This window comes from Ochotona curzoniae, unplaced genomic scaffold (genome assembly GCF_017591425.1).
Source record: "Ochotona curzoniae isolate NIBS_2020 unplaced genomic scaffold, NIBS_Ocur_1.0 contig_64, whole genome shotgun sequence".
Taxonomy (NCBI): domain Eukaryota; kingdom Metazoa; phylum Chordata; class Mammalia; order Lagomorpha; family Ochotonidae; genus Ochotona; species Ochotona curzoniae.
Genome location: NW_024466502.1, coordinates 34,238,298 through 34,260,861, shown reverse-complemented (window position 1 = coordinate 34,260,861; position 22,564 = coordinate 34,238,298). Strand labels below are relative to the sequence as shown.

Here is a 22,564-nt window from a genome sequence, read left to right as displayed (position 1 = left end):
GATGCAGAGAATTTCCTGTCTTTGTGACCAGGAAACCATCTTTCTGCGGGACTCAAAATTCCTATAATCTAGCTTATCAGCTTCTAGCAACTAGGAATACTTTGCCAAACAGGCAAAAATAGAGAAATTTAACATTTGTGGTTTTGAGAAGCATTTTACCCACAGGTTTCAGTCACAATGCTTAATAACACATTTAGGTACAAATTAACTACTACTGTAACACCACCAACTTTTACCAAATTTGTATACCAGAAAACCTTAAGAGTAAAGGGCTTTGTGTCTCAACACAGTTATGCTCTTTAAAAAAAAAAAATATATATATATATATCATTTGTTTTCCTTAGAATGTCCATTGGTAATTACATGTAAGTCAATACAAACAAATTTTAAGCCAAGTAGAACTAAACTCTCCTCCACTAATGTTGCTTACCTTTAACCAATTTAATCTTCTCATGCTGATTTCAGGCTTGAATTCTTTCTTTGGTTTCAATCCAAATGGCAGGCTTGGTGGTGGTGGCGCATTGTGTCCACCGAGAAACCCCAGGGGAGGTGGCGGGGGCACAGCACCCCCAAATGGCAATGGCATTCCTGGAAGTGGAGGTGGAGGAGGTGGTGGAGGGGGAGGCAGAGGCACCCCTCCACAGGAGGGCAGTGGAGGAGCAGGAGGAGGTGCTGGGGGGCCACTTCCATCTTCTTTCGATGACAAAGGAATATTCACATGAGCTGGTAGGGCACCAAACTAGAGGGGAAAAAAAATAAGTAACACTTTTAGATAGTGTCAGGAAAAAAGTTGAGAATACAAATCAAAGAGCATGCCTTATCAAAAAAGCAGATGTAAAGCACAGCTCATCTAGGGTTACCCCAGGTTGCTGTGATAAAGACGGCATCGTTCTTTGAATGTTAAGGATGCATGTGTGTTACTTTCACAAACACGACTGCACTTAAATATTAATGTCTCAAAACGAAGATATGGTTGAACTTCTGCTATATCCCAGCTCGCTTGATAAGACATGATTGGCCTGAAAATGAGATTCTAGAGGGGTGACACCGACTATCTTGCTCATCATTATATCCCCAGCACCTAACAAGTGCCTGGCTGGTGAACTGAAGGAACAAAGGGATAAGACCACAGATTAATGGGACATATTTCATTCATAATTTTCATCATCAGTAGAGCTTTGACCAAAAAAGAATGATCAGAGATTTCATAAAAACTACAAACTAAATCTGAAGAAATGAATAGGGTGATCAACATTAAGTCTCTAATTCTAGATTTTCTTCTAATGGCCATAAACACAGATCATTGCTATGCAAAATGTAAGAATTTAGAAAACTTGTTATTGTCAGCTTCACAACTGAATTTCATCTCATTCCTTGTAAAAACATCACAGTAACTTGTCAGAATTGGTGTATATGTATGTGTATATATGTATATACATGCATGTATGTGTGTATATATATGTAACAACAATTTTGTGGAACACATCTACAAGAATTTTTTCAATTAAGAAAGAAAACAAAGCAAGAAAACAAAACAGTTCTCAGCCAACAAAAAATGTCTTAAGGCAAGGTCTATAAGTCATTGTGAACTTCAGAATGCAAATGTCCCTATCAGTGTAGCAAACCAAGCAGCCAAATGGGAAAAAAAAACAATTTCAATGAAAAGTAATATATTCTTGCAACACTGAGCAAACATCATGGGATTGGTATTACACTCTGGGATAAGCCACCAACTGCAATGCCAGCATCTCAAATGGGAGCCAGTTCAAGTCCCAGCTGTACCACTTCTGATTCAGCTCCCTGATAATGCACCTGGAAAACACAAGACAGCCAGAATACTTGGGCACTCACACACATGAAACACATGGATGAATCTCCTGGATTTGGCTGGTCCAGGCCCAGCCATTGCTGCCATTTAAGGATTGAACAAGGGGAATGAAAAAATATCATGAATAAGAATCATTTTCTTGTGCTAGCACATTGGTTCAACTGGTTAATCCTCAATCTACAAGTGCTGCATCACATGTGTGTGCCCATTCTAGTACTGGCTGTTCCACTTTCCATCCAGCTGTTTGTGGAATTGGGAAGCAGTGGAAAACGGCCACAAGTCTTGAGATCCTTCCCATGTGGGAGACATGAAGAAGTTCCTGGCTCCTGGCTCTGCATCAGCTCAGCTTCAGACTTTGTGACCAGCTGGGAAGTGAACTGGTAGATCAAAGATTTTTTTTCTGTATCTTTCACTTTGTAGATCTGCCTTACCAATAAAAATAAATCTTAGAAAAAATAATTTTCTTGTAGAAATTTTTTTCTAAAGCTGAACAATAACATGCAACTCTTTTATGATATCTTCAAAATATCCTCTGTAACAAAATTATAGACTGTATTTTAAAGAAAATTGGCAATAACACGAAATGCTATCAAAGACTACGTCAACATAGTCAAACTATACATATTGCTCCCCATCATAAGGCCACATCTACTGAGCAGTTAGCTATGAAAAGTCTGCCTCATTTCTCGTCACTTAAAGCACAGAGAAGATTGTACTTCCTGCTCTCTAAATGTTTTATGTGGAGAGGGTGAATGCAACCTATCTGATTCATAATCCAGATTTGCTTTTTTTGGTCATGCTTTAAATCTGTTTACTTTTGGAAATTGAAAAATTATCAGAAAATGTTCTCAGGGAGAGGTTATCTTTTACAGCAAGGTACCTATCAGCTGAAGGTTTTGAAAACTAGATTGAGCAATAATTTGCTGTACGGGATAAAGATCAATGATGAATGACAAATCTGTGACTGAAAGACTTTAACCTTTATACTTAATTACTCAGAAAACATGTGACACTAGGAATAAAGCTGAAGAAAAACACATAAGGCAGATTAATTAGAAAACAATTGTGATATTTCTAAGAATACACATAAAGGAACATTCGAAAGTCAAATTTATACAGTTAAACACAACAAAAAATCCATCAAAATAAGACTCTGAAAGCAGGCAGTTGAAATTCAAGTTGAAATAGCTTGGTGCTATGAAGACATAACTTTGCTACCCTAGTGGAGTTTGTGTAACAAAATCACTTAGACTGGCAGTTTACCTGAGATTTAAAAGCTTGCAACTCTGCTTGAAGCTCATTAATCTTTGCCTCATTTTTCTGCAATTGCGCCTTGGTTTCTTGGTGGTCTGTAAACTCTTTTTCAAACTAAAAAAAAAAAAGAAAGATGGAAACAGAAAGCACTCTTTAAACTGAATTTCTGAATTGGGTTGGTGAAAGGAGGGGTAAATCTTTGCTAAGTCACCCACACACTTTTTCTAGGTCCACCAAAATCATGTCAAATGACAGCAAGAAAGTACAGATGTTGCCTGTGACCTAATCTAGGCAGAGCAAACAGGCCCACAGAAACCTATATAACCTTGGTATTTTTCTTCAAAGTCCCTAAATATCATCACAACTTTGAATGACATAATAAAGCAAACCATTGTACTGGATTCCTTCACACTCAACTATAAAAAACTTGTACATGAAGTTTACTGACATCATTTTAAGATTGAATTTTTTTTTAAACATACACTATAAATGTATTAATTAGTTATTCCTTGGAATAACTTCCTCATTTCCTTGGATACTGATGGCAAATTAATATTTAAGTCTCTCATGCAATACTTTCTGGCAAGAAGCCAAGCCAACTTTTGTGAATTTTGTGAGTTTTGGGGCTCACACAGCCACCTGTCCCATCCTGCAGGCATTCAAATGGCTTTACTTTGCCATCATCATCATAACGATTGAAGCTTCTCTCAACAGAAGTACATTTAAATGATGCATGGTGTCATAATAACAAGTATTTGACTGTCTTTTAAAAAAATTATTTTTATCCGAAAGTCAGAGAGGAGGAAAGACAGAGAGGAAGATATTCCATCCAATGATTCACTCCTCAAGTTGCAGCAATGGTTGAAACTCAGTGGATCCAAAGGCAGGAGCCAGGAGCTTCTTCCAGTTCTTCCACATGGGTGCAGGGTCCCAAGGCTTTGGGCCATTCTTGTGGCTTGGGGAACCAGACAAGTAGGGAGCCAGCTCAGAAGCAGGCCCTCCAGGATTAGAATTAGCGCCCATTTGGGAATCCAGGGTGTGCAAGGCAAGGATTTAAGCCACTAGGCTACCGTGCCAGGCCCAGTATTTGACTCTTTTAAAAAAGTTTGGCGGTTTATGAAGAGGTGAGGTGTACTCTGTAGTTGTCAAACATTAAACACACGCACATAACTTCCACATTTCAAACTCCAGTCAAACCTCAAACAGAAAAACAAAACAGTGTAAAAAGGGTTTGGTTTTTACTTCGTTTGAAAAGCAATTCTCTCTGGTCCTTACCAACACAAAGAAGCCAGCAATAGCACCTCTTCCTCTGCTTAACAATGTAAGACAGAAATTCTATAGCCGCTGCCTCCTGAGTCTGACATACTAAGATGAAACCACACCAACTCCCTGCAATTCATGTTTAGAGACTAATGATTCTGAAGTGATTTTTAGAAGCCATTTCAGGAACTCAAGGAAAGGAAAATTCTCTCTAGTGTCGTGACCCTTGATATACGTTCTCCCTTCAAGCTTTACAACTGATTAAGCACTAACAGCAGTGGGTATTTTAATGCTTTCCTTTCTTTGAAAACTACCAAGATGCAGGTGAGAGGAAGGACTTCCATCTGCTGGTTCACTTTCCAAATGGTAGCAATAGCTCATGTGGAATCAGGAATCAGGAACCCAGAATTCAATTCAGAGTGATAGCTTCTGCCATCTCCTGGAGGCTTCCCCGAGTATGCATCAGCTCCAAGTCAGGGCTGACGGTGGTCCAGGAACATGAACCCAGACTCCAACATACAATATGGGCATTCCAGAAGATACATAGTGGCCAAATGTTCACCTTGACAAGTGGACATACCTCACATACCCTGACAGTGGCCAGATATAAACATACTTCTGCCACGAGAAGAAGCATTTTTAAAATTTCTTCAACAAGATTGTGAAATAACATGTTCTTAATTCCAAGTTTATAAATCAAAGAAATAAGTTGTGATTGATTCTCTCGTGTCCATCATGTACTCCTTTAAAAGAATAACAGGCCAAAACTGTTCAAAAGTTCACCCAAAACATACCAACATTACCATCACCGCACTGTAGCTACAGCTGATCCAAATCTTTTACATCAGACATACATTAAGACTAAGCCTAATAAAATACAACCTGCCCTACGCTTGGATCTCAAGGCACAATTTGTCATTCAGAGCCACCTCAGGTACTCTATTAACACGCCTCTGTGCACTGTTAACCCAATATATCTTTTCCCAGACTTTATCCCTTTTAGTTTCTCCAACCATAGCCTTACTTTTGCCTCAGTTTCATCTTCAGAAAGAATTCTTAAATCACACTCACATATTTGACTTGTTGAACTTAACAACTCAAAATTTATTATTCACTAACACTCAACTCAAATATCACTCTGACTCTAGAAACTTTAAGTTACCAAATTCCCAATTCCCTGACCTTCCTAGAGTCTCCAGGGATATCTCTGTAGCTGCATTTTTAAACTTGCTATTTACCACAAGCAGCTACTGAAAATATATATTTAAACTGAAAATTAAATTGAGGCCTGCATCATATTGTAGTGGGTTAAACCACTGCCTGTGAGAACAGCAGTTTGAGACCTGGCTGATACACTTATGATTAGGCTACTTGCCACTGTACTTGGGAAAGCAGTGGAGGAGCCCAAGTGCTTAGGTCCCTGAACCTATATGGGAGACCTGTAGGATGCCCCAGACACATGGCTTTGACCCAACATGGTTGCAGCCATCTAGGGAGTAAACAAGCAGATGGATGTTCTCTGTCTTTTCTTCTCTGTAACAAGCTCAGATATATATATGAAATCCTTTTAAAAATTAAATTTAAAACTTCACTCAGTTCCTCGGTCACATTAGTTATTTTTAAACACACAACACATAAACATAGCATTGACCATTATGTTGAATATGGTTTACAAAGCATTTTCATCATTCCATATTAAGCAGATATGACACACAGTAAAAACATTTAGAAATCTGTCCCTCTGTTCAATTTGCTCTTTTCCTGTGTGATACACTATAACTTGTTTTATTTCTCCTGGTACTACTCGATTATACCTACTAATTTTTGTTGAGCATTTCCATTCTTAGAAGTACCACTCCTAGGTGTTTGCATTTCGCAAAATTCTTTTTCCATACATTTGTTTCATTCCACATTTCCTGACAGATGTTATCTTTAACATCCATGTTTCAATTGCCATTCATATACAAGTAGTATCTAAATCCACCCAAGCTCAACCTCTCAATTCCAGACTACAGATAAGTCCTATCAATGCATTTCCAACTATTTAATAAAAAAAAACTTTGAAGAAAATTAAAAAGCAATACTTACAAAGCCAAGCTTTCCTCTCTTACGAGTTTTTTTTTTTTTAGTTCCCTTGCTTTTTGTAAATCATGGCTCAGGAATAGCATGACTTCTTTATTCTCAAAAGTAAAGGTTTCATTACGATCATTAGCTTAATACCTGGTCCTGGGGTCTGGATCCAACCTATGTATCTCTTGTTATACCATCAATACTTAGTAGCATGCCTACAGTGCTACAGATGCAAACCTAGACAGAACACAGCGCTTTCAGTAAGAACAATGTCTGGTGACAAAGTGAAAACCATCGAACATTAAATCTAAAAGAAAGCCTGAAAATCACTAAACAATTCTAGGAGGAATGATGCTTAACATGAGATCTGAAGAACTTTGCAGAGTTAACTGGAAAACACAGCCAGCATTTCAAGTGAGGGAGTAGTACAGCTTTTGTGGATGAATGACAAGCAATCCTTTGTATGGCTCACAAAGGAGATGTGAGAACAAACTGCAGGGGATGAAGCAAGAGACGTACACAGAAATGAAACAGTTGAAAAGAACTTTGCAGAAAGTTAAAGAATGACTGCTTTTTTCTAGCAAACTAAGAAAAACAATCAGAATACACAGACTAAGAAAATAATATGATCAAATTTGTACTTTGCCAAACCTAACAAGCAGTAGTGTAGAAGATGGACGAAAAGAGCAATGCCTATGGCATGGCAATCAGGTTAAAGAGAGGGTAACAGCAAGGAAATGCCAACAGAATGCAGAATCCAAAAAGTTACTGTCTTGTTGAATGAAGGAAACATGCAAAGGAAGGGTGTAGCTAAGAGGAGCACAGCATTTTGCAAGCTGAAAACATGTTGTAACTTAGAGGGAAAAATTTGTACATAAACCATAAAGAGGAAAGTGATTTTGAGAGAAAATATTTGTAAATTTGGTTTGGGATACAGGAAGCTTGAGATGAAGAAAATTCAAAATGGATTTAAATACATTTACTTTTCTTTGATATCTCAAGCTTTTCTCTCACATCCATCCTCAGGGCTCATATTAGATATCACTTCATCACTGAAGTCTTCTTTTGCTGTCCAAGTCTAGGTGTCAAATATATCCCATGGGTTTACATACCACTTGGGGTTTTCCTACCACAGCAATTAGCAATTATCACACAGTGAGAAACAAGAAATGTAGTGTAACACTCATCAACATGGAAGGTCACAGAAATTAAGCTCTCTTTTACTTGATTCAGTACCCTTCCAGTGCCTTCCATAAGCAATTAAACTAAATCCTTGTACGTTGAAGTGACGAGCCATCTCCTGTCAAAACCATCTTTGCAATGTGAATCAACTGTATCAATATAATCAAGATTTTGACTCTCAAGATCAAAAATCTTAGATGTTTTACTCTTTTACAACGAAGATGATTTTCACTGATACACATATAATAAGAAAAAACATTTAAAGATTTTTTTCTAATTTCAAAGCACAGCTAGGGAGACGAAGACAGAGTGAGCAAAAGAGAGATCATCCATCCACTGGTCCAATCCCCAAAGGCGGCAACAGTCATGTAGGGAAAAGGCCAAAGCCAGAAGCCAAAAAACTCTAACCTGGTCTCCTGCACATGTGGCAGGTGTTCAAGCACTTGGACCATCCCCTGTTACTTCCATGAACAGTAGCAGGAAGCTAGACAAGAAGCAGAGTTGCCAAGACTCAAGATACTCAAATTTGGATAGCAGTGGCTGTCCCAAAAGGCAGGTTTTTTTTTTTTAACTTTTTGCACCAAATTGTCAATACAAAAACATTATATTAATAAGAATGAGGAGGTTGGGATTTGTACCATGACACAGTGGATTAAGCCACCACGTATAATGCATCCCAGCTAAGCGCTGGTTCAAGGCCCAGGTCCTTGACTTACGAAACAGCTCACAGTTGTTTCATCTAGGAAAGCAATGCAAAATGGCCCCCATGTCTGGGAGTCCTTCCACCCCCTTGAAGGCCTGATGGATTTTCAAGCTTCTAGTTTTTAGCCCAGCATAGCTCCAGTCAAAGCTAGCTAAACAAATGGAATGATAATTCACCCACTGTAGCCAAATGTATTAAATTAACTAAGCCATACAGAAAGCATTCTTTTTTTAAGTGAGAAAAATGCCCATATCCTCCCCACAAAAAGATCAGAAAAACACAAACTTTGCTTTACCATTTAAGTAATGCCTACACAAAAAATCCTTGCTGCCTTGGGGGAAAAAATGAATCTCCATTAGATGTTCACCTTACAAAACTGGTATGATGGCCTTCTCGGAAAAGCGTTACTAGAGCAGTACTGCACTTACAAAATTACACACAAAAATGTCAAGAAACACGGTTAACATTGAAGTTCGGCTTAATTTCAGTCCGTAGGGTAAATGTATTAGTGCATCTGTGCAAGAAGGTTGATAATTCAATATTCTCTATATACTTTCTGACATTTCTGGTCTTCATTTTTCAAATTTATGCACCAAAATAAAGAATGTGTCTAGCAACTATGAAAGTTTCCTGCCTAAAGCAAAGTATTTACATGTGTCCTTATAAAACTATCAGAACAAAGTTTTTGCTGATATATACAAAATGGTAAGGCAATAGAAATCTTTTATGGAGCCAACAGTATTTTCTGAATACATCCAGGACACATAATTCTGAATAAAATGAAAAATAGACAACTAACCTTGATCAAGGTTTTTCTTCGCTTTACATTTAAAACTTAGCATTCTTTTTCAAGAAAAAAAGATGTTGAACAACTGCTTTGTATATATTATACATTTAAAAATGACTAGATACAAATGCATACCTTCAAGGATGTGTATCAAATGAGGATTTTAAAGTTTACTTAGAATAAGTAACTACTCAAAGTGCTCAGAACCAAAGTATTCTAGATTTCAGAATTTTTGGATTTTGAGTATTTGTAGCTACATATTGATAAATACTGGACGCAAGTCTAAACAAAATTTGTTTTTGGTTCACATACCCCTCCCTATACATAGCCAGAAGACATTTTTACAAAGTGCTCGCAGTATAACTGAATCGTTACAAACATTATGTTATGCTGGAGCTCCAACTGATCAGATGTTGAACACTTTAGATTTCAGACTTTTGGATCAAAGATGCAAAGCTTGTAATTTCTCACTAAAACTCTAAATGCTTACTAAATAAAGAAAGTGGAGTGGAGGCTGGAGGATTGCCATAACATGAGCATCTATTAACCCAATCACTTAGGGCAATCCAGCAATTTGAATCCCACAATAAATGAAGTCAATTCACGGCAATGACCAAAATCTTTGTATGTGATCACATACCTGGCATGTGATCAAAAACCTGGGACTATCACAATCTCTCAGTGTGTAGTAAGCTCAAAGCTCTAGGGCTCAGACATTCACAATGTTTTTCATAAAGTAGAAGGAATTTACAAAAGGATACCTATCACAAGTTACATTTCATCTTCAGAGTTATTAGAAATGCACAATTCTCTCAAGGCACATTTAGGATCAACTATACTAAAAAATGCTCACTGCTTGGCACAGTGTTTAAGACACAGTAAATGTTCACAACTTTATAGCAGTATTAATAACTACTCTTTCAGTGAAACAAACTGTCAGGAAATCAAGTCAGTTACTGAAAGAACCGAAAAAATAAAACCCCTCAAAAATAAAATTTTACAAGTACATTATAAGCTAGAAATTAAAGGAAAACAAAATTGTAATGGAGCAAGAGAGTTGAAATCTATCATTTTATAGAAAACCCATTTTCTGTTTCTGAAGGAATACTTTATGCACAGACTTAAATTTTCCGTAAGTCTTTCTTCAAAGAAGACATCTGTGCATAAACTACAGGGTGGTAAACAAGGAAAAGCATGTCCACAGAACCAATCTTGTGATGGTTCCTCACATACGATGTTGCAAAGGTAGTTACTCACTTTTTTGTTCAGTTCCGACGCTTTCTCTTCAAACTCTCCCAGTTTAGCCTGATCTATGCAAACATCTAAAATCACAAGCATAGGAAATACTTGATTCCAGAACTTTCGAAATGCATTACATTGAAAGCTTAGAAAAAAATTTTGTTAAATACAGCCACTAACACAATAAATAAAATACAGGAAAAATACCATATAACATTGGAATGGAGAAAGCTTTTCTATCCATAACAAGAAAAAAAGACATAAAAGAGAAGTCAAACAATCAATCTTCAACTTCTACAAGCAAAAAGGAAAGATTTTCAATTGTAACACATAGGTTTCCATTACTTATCTATATCTATGCATGTGAATATCTATATATACACATATACATATACACATATCTACCCACACATACATGTAAGCTCATATCCAACAAATATGAATAAACCACAGTGATAAACAAAACATTACAGAAAGCAAACTAAAAATTGCTAAAAACCTGATACTATTTTCCATCTAATGAGAATATAAAAACATAAAAGGGAACTCATCACAAAGAATATTCCACAGTATTAAAATCTGCTAACACAACAGAAATATAAAAACTTTGCTGATAAATAGGCAATATATCATAAAATTTTAAATATGCATTTTTGCTCTCATAGTAATTCCAAATGTTAACCTATCCCATTACAAAATCTCAAAATAAGCATGTTAATATTACCTTTAATCTCATCATAACTTTGTGTTTTTACTGTTGCTAGGTTGTGAAGCTGACAGTAGCAGATACAAGTTCAAAGGAAGACAAAGCCAGTTACACTACAGTGCCAGCCCCTATTTGAAAATATTAATTTTTCTGGTTCAGCTGTACAAATTAATGATCTCTACCATAGCATTATTGTTTTGATTCATAACAAAATGTTAGTTTAGATCAAAGTATAGTGACATAGCAAGCTAATCCTCCACCTATGGTACCAGCACCCCAAAAGGGTACAAATTCACGTCCTTGCTGCTCCATTTCCTATCCAGCTCCCTACTTATGGCCTGGGAAAGGAGCAGGGTATGACCCAAGGCCTTGGACCCATGCACCCATGTGAAAGATTCAAAAGAGATTCCCGACTCCTGGCTTCAGACTGGCCCAGCTCTGACCATAGGATCCATCTGGGAAGTGAACAGCAGATGGGAGACCTCTCTTTCACTCCTCCTCTCTGACACTGCCTTTCAAATTAAAATAAATCTTAAAAAAAAAAAATAAAATGATAGAAAACCCACCATTGTGCTTCTGCATTATCAGTGTATCAACAGCAACAACAAAAAACAATTTCCAAGAATTACTTTATTAAGTGACTCTCAAAAATTATCTCAAGGACCTTGATCAACACTCCAGAGCTAAGCCATGTAGGAAGGCACAGAAGATATATATGTATATATATTTTTTTAATTGGAAAGCCAGATTTAATGAGGGAAGGAGACAAAGATCCTCCATCTGCTGATTCACACCCTAAGTGGCCACAATGGCCAGAGCTGAACCCATCTGAAGCCAGGAGCCATGAACTTCTGCGTCTCCAAAGCAGGTGCAGGGTCCCAAGGCTGCCCCCTCCCCTCTGCTTTTTTCCCAGGCCACAAGCAAGGAGCTAGAAAGAAAGTGGAGCATCTGGGATACAAAACAGTACCCACACGGGATCCTGGTGTGTGCAAGGCAAGGGGTTTAGCTGCCAGGCTACTGTGCCAGGCCCAGAAGATATTTCTATATAAATAATAGAGTAAGACTCACCCACAAACTGAGTTAAATCTAAATCTAGTCTTTTTCGATAAGTGAAGTCTGGATCCATTCCATCTCTATGTAGAACAATCTGAGATATACATTCATCAATTAATTTGAAGTATTGTTGCCTAAAACCAAAGCAAAGAGTCAATGTACATTGAATTTATTCGTGTAACTTCATATCAAAATAAAATACTTCTATGCTAAGCAGGATCTCAGGTTCTACAATTCGTCATTTATTCAGTTTCAACAACTGGCAAAAAACTTAAGACTGAAAAAACAGAATTGTAACTATTTTCCTTCTAAGCATTAAAATTATTTTTTAACTCTTGGGGAGTAAGATCACATTTCAATAAAGTCTGAAAATGGAATTAAGAGATAAGTTTATTTGGTAACGAGCAAACTTTGAAATCCATGCATATGAGGTTTTCTAAAATTTCACTGAAAATGTACATTATGAACAAATGGCAGAAGGATTTAAAATTATTTTAGACCAAAATAAACTTAGCTTATTTAGGTTTTTTCAGAGTGACACACACTTTTATACATGAACCAGTCACAAAATTCAGAACCTGGACCTCTTAGCCAATATAAAAAGATGAGGTATAACAAACTTAAGAGTAGTCCTCAGAGATCTACATCAAAATAGCTACCATTAATATAGTTACTACAACCTAGAAAAACAAACAAATAAACATTCTCCAAAGAGTTCTATGGAAGGGTCTTAAAATGAAACAGTATGTTACTTTCACAATACAGAACCAATTGTGAATTATATAAATAAAGGAAAGCAGAAAAACAAACAGCAAAAATAGTTAAAATTCAGTTTCAGGAAAACCCCCTAACAGGGTTCATATTGTCACAGCAGTTAAACTTGGTCTACATGGTAAGTTAAAGAACATTCGTTGATACCTAAGCCAACCAATGTGAAAGAATAGAGGAAAAATTGCATAAACAAAGCTAAACTAAAGTAACTAAAGTAAACTAAACTATTCTGATGGGACACAGTGCTCATCCCCAGGCACCCTTGGAATGTCTTCAGCACACGTTTCCTCTCAAACTCCCCTGATGATCTCGGGGATGGCCTCTCACACTATTTAGGCCATGTGACCTGTGACTCACTGCCTCTGACTTATCTTAAACCCAGTAAATTATTCAACATGCTAGGTAAAACTGACTACAACTACCCCTCATTCTTTGATAGAACATAAACATATTCAAGAAAATGTTCCTACGTCAAATGAAAGGAAGGTGTTATCAATGGTTCTCCAATGAATCTTTCCAAATATTGTCAAAACTGTGATCATTTAAATTTCACAGCATTCACATCACATCTGTCGTATTAGAGACTTTTCAATTCTTTAACTGTTCAATATTATGCTCGTATTGTTCAAAACATTTAAATTACCAGCTATTTCATGTCATATTTTTAATAACTTCTGCAAATATTTTTGTGAATTCTGCAATACCAAGTTGTAAGTTATCTTATAATATAACTGAAATATCATGCAAAATTTTGGGAACGTATAGTAGCAAATAATAATGTAATTCAGTGTTTCAGAAATATAAGTGCAAATGTAGACGATGTAAATCTACATAATCCTCCCTTTCAGCATTATTGGTGAGTTAATGAATGCGTCAGAGAAATACTTACATGGGAACAACTTCATTAAGGGATAACATAAATCATCACTACCTCACTAGTAAGATACTAAGGTTGTCAGCAAATATTTTGAAATCACATGTTTACTCTCATATTTTTTAAAAAAATGTTTATTTTCATTTTATTTGAAAGATTTCCCTCTAGTACTAAACTTCCCAAACGTCTGTGGACAGCCAGGGTTGGGTCAGAACAAAACAAGTTACCTGGAACTCAATCCTGGCCTGCCACATAGATGGCTGGTAACCAATTGTCAGAGTATCATCTGCTGCCTCCCCAGGTGCACACTAACATGAAATTTGACCAAAGATGGAGTGAGAATCAAAGAACACTTATTACACACACGCCTTGTGAGGGATGTTACTAGAAATCCCATTTCTGTGCTCAAACTTCATTCAGGAAAGATTCATATATAAACACAGCTTTGTTATAATGCAGATAAAGTAGAGAAATGATAAAAAAATGTTAAGTTCAGTCGGCTAGGATATATAATCAAACTTGAAATGCCATTTATGTTTTTCCAATATTGTAGAAACACCCAATACAACTGTGCTGCAAGGTGCTTTCTACCTACTTGAGCAAATAATGTTTAGTATCTTTCACATAATATAAAAAAAAATATCATTCCTGCTATCCAAGGAACAGGAGGAAATATTATCCTTCGCATGATAAACCAGGAACTTGTTGCTAGCTCAAATTTTTATACAGATGAAAGGTTACAGCCAAGAATTCATTGGAGCTTAAAGAGTAACAGAAACATTATTTTACCATCATCTACCTACTTAATGTATGCCCAGGAGAAACATGAAATTACTCAATGCCATGAAAGGAATAAAAATTATTTGCTAGTCCAAATCAAATATCAGATGACTCTCATAATAGTTTCTAGTAAACGAAAACACTGGAACATAACTTCCTCTTACCTTATAAAATAATCATTGCGAATCAGCAGAAGATGTTGAAGGATAGATATAAAATGTCCCTCTGCTGCAGTTTCCTTAACAGTATTCCACAACATGTTGTAAACATCATGAGCTTCAGTAACTTGATTAAGGAATACATGAAGTTATTTATACTTTATACCTAACAACTGGGATAAAATGACATCAGAATTTGCACTCTAAGGCTTTAAAAAACTATTCTTTCTCATCTTCTACTCTAGATATTATGTACATCCAACATAAAATGCAGGTACTTTGATTTTATGGAAGAAGGGGGAAAGAGCTACAAAAATGGCAACTTGATCTGACACTTCCCACTTCCCTCTAAGAGCCAACCTGCCTCCCCTATGCAGAAATGCCACTGGACACAAAAGCAGTAGGGAATCTATTGGGAACACTGTACTGTGAGTACTACATTGAATACCAACCAGCAGACCTGGAAATAGGCATCCTTTACCATGGAGCTCTATGAGCTAAGGATAGGAACCAGTTACTTTCAGGAAGAACACAAACATCTGCAGACCACAGAAATAACAGGGCTCAGACAAGTATGTACCACACCCACCCTGTAGGCCATGGTTACCTATTATTAATGCTAGAAACCACTGGAAGGGAAAGGAAGTGTCAAAAATTAAAAATGAAAGACTATACACAAATACACAGGAAGCTAGTTCAACAGAATCTATTTGCTAGTTGCAACTTCCATTTCTATATTCATGTCATGTATCTGTGTATATATACACACATATATTCATACATATAAGTGCAGTTACAAAACCAAAAGGCTTTTTATATATCAGAACTTCAGAATTTAAAGGTTCAATTTAGTGCTATTTGTATAAAATGGGTTAAATATTTTAGGAGACATGGTTGTTTTGGATTTAGCAGTTATTTTACAGATTGAGTAAATTTCAGAACAAAAGGATATTCAAATTCAGCTCTAATATCTTCAAGGCGATGGGAAAACTCAATCAAATCTTCTTCCTTGTGCTCATCAAAGACTTTAAGTTGGATATCCAGGCCATCATTCTTAACACACTTTAAATTCTAGAAGTATTAAATAGCAATGACAACAAATGATTTTAATTATGCAAAAAGAATTCATGAAAAACATGTAAACAGTAAAACAACCATTCACCTTGATTTATAGCATTCAAACATATCAACTAGTAAATAGTAAGCATATGTATATTGCAAATATACATTTTTATACTCAAGACTTTTCCCAAAGATAAATTATTCCTGAAGGTAATTTATCTAAGTTTCCCCCTCTCAAGTACTCTTCTAATTTAAATATTAATAAGGAGACTGCAGGGCACTTACTGGCAGTATCTCTTTCAATCCACAGCGCATAAATTCATTTCTGATATGAAGCCTGAAGTCCAAATCATCAGGAGATGTAACAAGGGCATTGATGAGCTGCATACAAGCTACCTACAACAGATTACACATCAGACACAGACTTGATTTCCAACATTAAACAGCAACAAAATCGGAAGTTTCTTTTTCAAAATAACAGCAACTATCTTCCCTCAGCAGAAAATATTAAAACAGTGGATCTGTAAATAAGATAATTTAGTCACACAGAAATTAACAAAGAAGTATAGTTTCCATAGAGTATTTGACTTCTAACGTATTTGGAGGTTATTAAGGTGAAGCAAAAATGAACACACTTTAGCTACTGGTAGCCATTCCATTAAGAAAATTCACTTGAATCAAAAGGATCTTCCACAACGTCACTCCATTTGCATAAAACAAACTAAATACATATCCCATGTGAAAACTAACTATCAACTGAGTGGATAATATTTCAGACAACAAAGCAATTTCCTATTTAGACAAAGGAACCCAAAGTCCCACAGATGTGAAGGCCTACAGGCTCCTAAATCTTGTTAACGGGATTGTTAAAACTAAAAAGCATGTAATCAACATGGCATAATTCAGTTCTGAAGGTAAATTTACCACGTAATGATTCTCACATTTCAGAAAAATTCGAAAGTACTGTATGTTTAATTCAGGAAAAAAAAACTGGTTCACTAAATTCTTTAATATAGGAAATTTGAGTATAAATAATGAAAATCAGCAATCACACCATTTCTCAGTTCATGTTGAAAACCTTAGGTTACAACTCCGTGACTTTTTAAAAATATTTTATTTTTATTGCAAAAAACAGATACACAGAGGAAAGAGAGAGGGAGATCTTCCATCCAATGATTCACTCCCTAAGCAGCTGTCAACAGCTGGAGCTACATTGATCCAAACCTAGGAGCCTCTTCAAGATTTCCCACGCAGGTGCAGGGTCCTTAGGCTTTGGGCCATCCTCAATGGCTTTCTCAGGTCACAGAGAGCTGAATGGGAAGCAGGGCCGCCAGGATTACAACCAGCAACCATATGGGATTCCAGCTCGTGCAAGGCGAAGATTTTAGCTGTTAGGCTACTGCACCAGGCCCAACTCCCTTACTTTTATCCCTGACTGAACTGTATCTTTCATCATCTAAAATCCACACAAAGCAAACAAAAGTGATTCCCTCTAGAGCAGCAAAGTATTCTTTGTTACTGTTGATAATGTTATTTTTCTAAGTTTACATTCCCACCCAAAGTCTAGCAAGAACTACCAGACTACTGATCAATATGTTTAACCTCATGCTGGTCTGTAAATTGTCTTTTCTCCATCCCTTAAGGCTAGGTTTTATATGATTTTAAAACGTTGTTTTTGGATTAAGAGAACAACAGGAATCTCATTCCTGCTGGTTGAAATATATAGTAATTGTTACATTTTATATCTAACACACAAAAATCTAACTGGCACATCTCTACTGTCAAAACATAAGATTGCTTAAAACAACGGTGGGAAATGTGTAAGAGGAAAAAGAAAAACATAATACTTTAAAAACAAAAAAGTAAAACTTCAGAGTCTACCTTTGCAATGTACGTTCACTCAACTATAACCAGTTCATGTCAAAAAGTCAAATTTAAAATGTTTTCCCTACACTCCCTTGCCAGTCATTACTCCATAAACATGAAGGCTTTTTTTTTTTTTTCGGCAATGCTATGTAATTTTAAAAGATCTCAAAGAGCAAATAATGTTTCTCCACATTCTGAGGAAGTAAATCAGTCTCAGTGATGTGGCTTCTGAAAGCACACAAATTATAAAGCTGCAAAGTAACTAAAAATTAGCATCATATTTTACCCTCAATGGAAAAAACACACAGATAAGGCAGATGCAGATGATAGCCATGAATGAAGAAGAATAAACCAGATCATCTCTGGGAAACATGCAAATACAGTAACCCTCTATAGGAGAGGAGGAAATGAAATTAAAATAGTAAGTTTAAGTTAAATCTATAAATCCTTTCTCAGTCTTAATGGACAACTGCTATCATCGTTCATTTATCAGACAAACAGGTCTAGAAAGTTTGGTTAATTTACCAGGCAAACATGTCTGTACACAGTTAAACATTGTGCCTGTTACACATAAAAATTTCTACAATCTAGACCAAAGAGTCCTTTCAGATTTATAACATATATATTAAGCTACACAGTTCTTGTAGTGCTACATGATTTATCATTTATTCGCTACTCCAGAGGATGATGCCAGTCTAGACTATTTGTAGTGCCAGTTCAGAGTCACTGAAGTAAGGGTCAATAACTATAAAAGTAATTGGGGCATATCATCTGCCTTAATGAAGTAAGGGCAAAAGTAATATTTGGCATAGGATAAGAATATGGAGAGACTAAACAGGTACACAGATTGTTGAATAACGGTTACAGATCCAAGGAAAGTAGCCTGAGGAAGTAGAGAAGATGTTCTAAGAATTAACATTGCACAAAGATCATACTTATTCCAAAATTACAACGAATGTAAACTTCATCAGAGGAGGTAGATGGAGAAAGGTTTAATATACAAGAAATTAGACAAGAAAAGAAAGGACAGATGAGGTGTACTTTCATGTGCCACACCGGAAGAGTCAACTTCAGCTGGAAAATAGAAATCATAGGTGTTTTACACAAATGAAGAACAAGAATGAAGACAACAGATTGAAGCTAAGAAGCCATTATAAAAATAAATATGGTGAACAAGCAGAAGGGCTCAAACAATTTTGAAACGTACAGGACTGACAATTTAATGGGATTGGGTTACAACAAACATGTCCATAAGAGCTCCAACCTTTGTTATTCACATATGAAATAACATCCTTAATCAGTAATATATATATATGTAAACAGGGAAAGCAGCAGGTTTTAGAAGAGACCATTAGAAATCATTGATTCAATATAAAATGGTCACTTAGTACAAGCTTTGTGTCAACTGAGGGTGGTAATAGAAACTTAAGATATGAGAGAGAGATGTTCATCATGAAGCAATGAGGCATACTGTAATCACCGTGTTCTGCCTTGATGTTCAGAAAACAAAGCATATGATGCCTATTAACTTGCATTATGTGACTGATTGCTTCGTGACATGCCAAAACCTACTGCCCAGAGTTCAGATGAGAGTAAGCAAACAACCAACTCCTATCCTCCTGAGAACACCTTAATTTCTACCATTTGGGCACCGGATTGCAGTTCACCAGCTCTGTGATTAGTACCCACGCTTCAATCCTTCAAACACTATTTACTGGCCACAGTTTTGTACTAGACACTGCTCTTAGTGATAGAGAAACAACTTGGAAAAAAAATCGTATAAGACAAAGAAATAAGCTGAGACTGATTCCAAAGGTTTTTGATCTGGGCATTGTGAAAGGTGAAATTGCCATTTATTGAAATAGAGAAGACCATAGAAGAAACAGACTTGGAAAGAAAAATCAAGGCTTCAGTGTCGGAGATGTAAGTCAAATATCTAGGGGTGACTCAAACAGTAATCAACAGCAACAACAAAGTTAAGAAGGAACTTAGATACAGAAAACACTACTTCAAAAACGAAATTATCACAGCCACAACAGGTAAAAACTGAAACCCCAACTGGAATTATTCACAGAATAAAAAAAAAGAGGCATAAGAACTGATTGGCACATTTCAATGTTAAGTTTTGATTTGTAGGTTCAGGAAAGATAGAAGGCAGTAAGAAGATCGTGGCGTTCTGGAGTTATGGGAGAAGGTCTCAAAGTGGAAACAGTGAGATAACTGTCAAAAACAGGTCAGGGGTCTCATCAGGGTCCAGTGCAGTGGCATGGCCAGCTAATCCTCAGAGTGCAGTATCAGGATACCATAAGGGTACAAGTTCGGGTCAGGGCTGCTCCATTTCCAATCCAGCTCCCTGCTTACAACCTGAGAAAGCATCAGAACATGGCTCAGGTTAATGCACCCCTGCACCCATGCTTCTGGCTTTGGATCAGTTCATCTTGGCTGTTGTGCCCATCTGGGGAGTGAACCAGTGGATGGAAAAACTGTCTATCCTCTTTGTACCTTTCAAATAAAAATAAATCTTCAAAAAAAAAAAAAAAAAGGAGAACTAACCAATTATCACTGCACTTGGTGAAATGAAAACACTTGAAAAGTTGTTACAAAGTTGTTTTCCTAGTTAACTTAACAATTGCCTTCTCAGATGCATCATATGCAATCAGTAAACAGGAAGTATACAGGGACGGACAACTGCAGCAGAAATGTACATGTTACAAGAGTTGTCACAATGTCATATCTGAATACTTAAGCCAGAGACATGACTCCACTTGGCAATTTCCATATTCCCATTAATGCACACTTAAGAGTAACAGGAAATGAATGGCTCAATACTTGGGTCCACACTGCCCACACTTGAGATCCAGATTTAGATCTGCACTCTTAGTTTCACCTTGGAGCAGTCCAGCCGTGCTGTAGACATTTACAGGCATTTGAGGGAATGACCCCATAGACAGAAGATCTCAAGCACTCTCTCTTGTTCTGAAAGCATCTTAACACATTACAAATATTCTATCTCGGCTTTTAGTTCAAGCAGGTCTATATGAAGATATTATCTCAAGGTCCAATTCTAACATTTGGGAAAACACATAATGTAAACTTATTTTTCACTCTGGTCTAATCAGAAAGGTATCTTACATTAACAATAAAAAAAAATGCATTTTCAGCAATGTACCCTCTAGCCGGAGGGGTGTAGGCCTGTGTCCATCCAGATTTGGAATAGTTGGGGATTTCCTCAAATGCAGCAGGATACTGAAGACGCAGCACAAAGACTGACAGCAGCAAAGCCCACAGAGCCGAAGGTCAGAAAAATGAGCAGCCAAAAAGGTAACTACAAAGAATGGGACAAATGTCAGGATTGTTGTCAACTAGGAAAGTAAAGACATACAGGAGGCAATCAAGTGGATAAAACTGGGGATACAAATCTCAAGGATGTTCAACATGTAGAAATGCAAAATGCATTTTATGAGCAAGAGAAATGATCACAGGCAAATCATCAAAAGCAGAGACAGCTTTCCCACAGAGATATGAACCACCAAGTACATCCTTTCACCAGCAAAGGAGCTCCCAGCCATTAAAGTAAGTAAGGTTCTTCCTATGTGAATACTTATCACCCAAAGTTCCTTTAGCACCCAATTTGCAGTTACTATGCAAACACAAAAGAGTAAAAGTAAACATCTTGTGTTTAACCTTTACTTTCTGATCCTTTTAAAATAATAAAAAGTTAAGCACAAGATTCAAGCTACTCTAACAGGCTCAGGTGGTTCCAAAGTCCCATTCAAATGCTGTCTGATGCATTCCAAGGCCATCAGAGCAGATGCTATCTATATTAGTGTGCTGAAGAAATTTAAAATGTGGACTTTAAAACAAAATCACAAAACCAAACCATGCTTAGAAAGTTGGCTGTAGGATCAACATGGATATAAGCTAGTATTTTCACAAGTAATACAGTAATAAAATGATGGTTATACTATATGGTTAAGAAAAAAATACCAGCTTCAGGAGCTAAATTAGCAGATATATAGTTGTATATTTTATTTATATTTTCAATTGAATGTTCTTATAAATGACACAACAGAAGAGAAGAAGTGTTTAAAAACCGCATGAGTCCCATACAATGAGAAATAAATTACAGGACTCAAGAACTTATAACTTACATGAACAGGAATAATGTAGAACAAACTTGCACTTGTAGGAATGTTTATTAAGACCCTCCCTGCTGAGACACTGTTAATTTCTTTTTTAAACATTTTATTTTTATTAGAAAGTCAGATATACAGAAAGGAGGAGAGACAGAGAGGAAGATCTTCCATCCTCAATTCACTCCCTAAGCAGCTGCAACAGTTGGAGCTGAGCCAAGCAGAAGCCAGGAGCCAGGAGCCAGGAGCCTCTTCCAAGTCTCCTGCATGAGAGCAGGATCCCATGGGTTTAGGATGCCCTCCACTGCTTTCCCAGGCCACAAGCAGGGAGCTGGACGGGAGGTGGGGCTAAGGGGATTAGAACGGTGTCCTTATGGGATCCTGGCACGTGCAAGGCGAGGACTTTAGCCACTAGGCCTCCAGGCCAGGCCCAACATTGTTAATGTCTAATGCAGTCTAACACAGTTTTTGATGAAGCTGCTAGTACTGCAATTTTCATGTGAAATACCAGGTAGCTTTAAATTGCAAATTCTGAGTATATGCTTCTTGAGGGCAGGAAAGTATTTCATTCATCTGAGCAGTTCCAACATCTAGCACAGTCTAGTACACAAGTCATTTAATCAACTAATTGCTGAATTATAAATCTTTAGACAAGATGTAACATTATCTTCAAGTTTTCTAATGCAGCATAAATGAAGAAGTGTATAAGCTCAGAGGACTGGCAGTGCATTCTAATAGTAATGATTAGTTGATAACCAGACATGCTCCCTCTGACAATAAGAGCTTCCAATAAGTTATGCTGTTGTTTCTCGTAATGATTATTACAATCATGGTAAAA

The 22,564-nt window shown here is 36.7% G+C and overlaps 1 protein-coding gene across 4 annotated transcripts in view; it reads right to left on the bottom strand.

The window, feature by feature from the left end:
* DIAPH3 (diaphanous related formin 3) overlaps nucleotides 1-22,564 on the bottom strand; it is a 449,656-nt gene that overhangs the window by 285,652 nt on the left and 141,440 nt on the right. For all 4 annotated transcript variants that reach the window (XM_040991319.1, XM_040991320.1, XM_040991321.1 and 1 more), the window contains 7 exons: nucleotides 16,013-16,123; nucleotides 15,618-15,736; nucleotides 14,672-14,788; nucleotides 12,098-12,216; nucleotides 10,342-10,406; nucleotides 3,092-3,196; nucleotides 431-739 (listed from right to left, as the gene is read on the bottom strand). In XM_040991319.1, coding sequence (XP_040847253.1) covers nucleotides 431-739; nucleotides 3,092-3,196; nucleotides 10,342-10,406; nucleotides 12,098-12,216; nucleotides 14,672-14,788; nucleotides 15,618-15,736; nucleotides 16,013-16,123 — 945 coding nt within the window. The remainder of the gene's footprint in view (nucleotides 1-430; nucleotides 740-3,091; nucleotides 3,197-10,341; nucleotides 10,407-12,097; nucleotides 12,217-14,671; nucleotides 14,789-15,617; nucleotides 15,737-16,012; nucleotides 16,124-22,564) is intronic.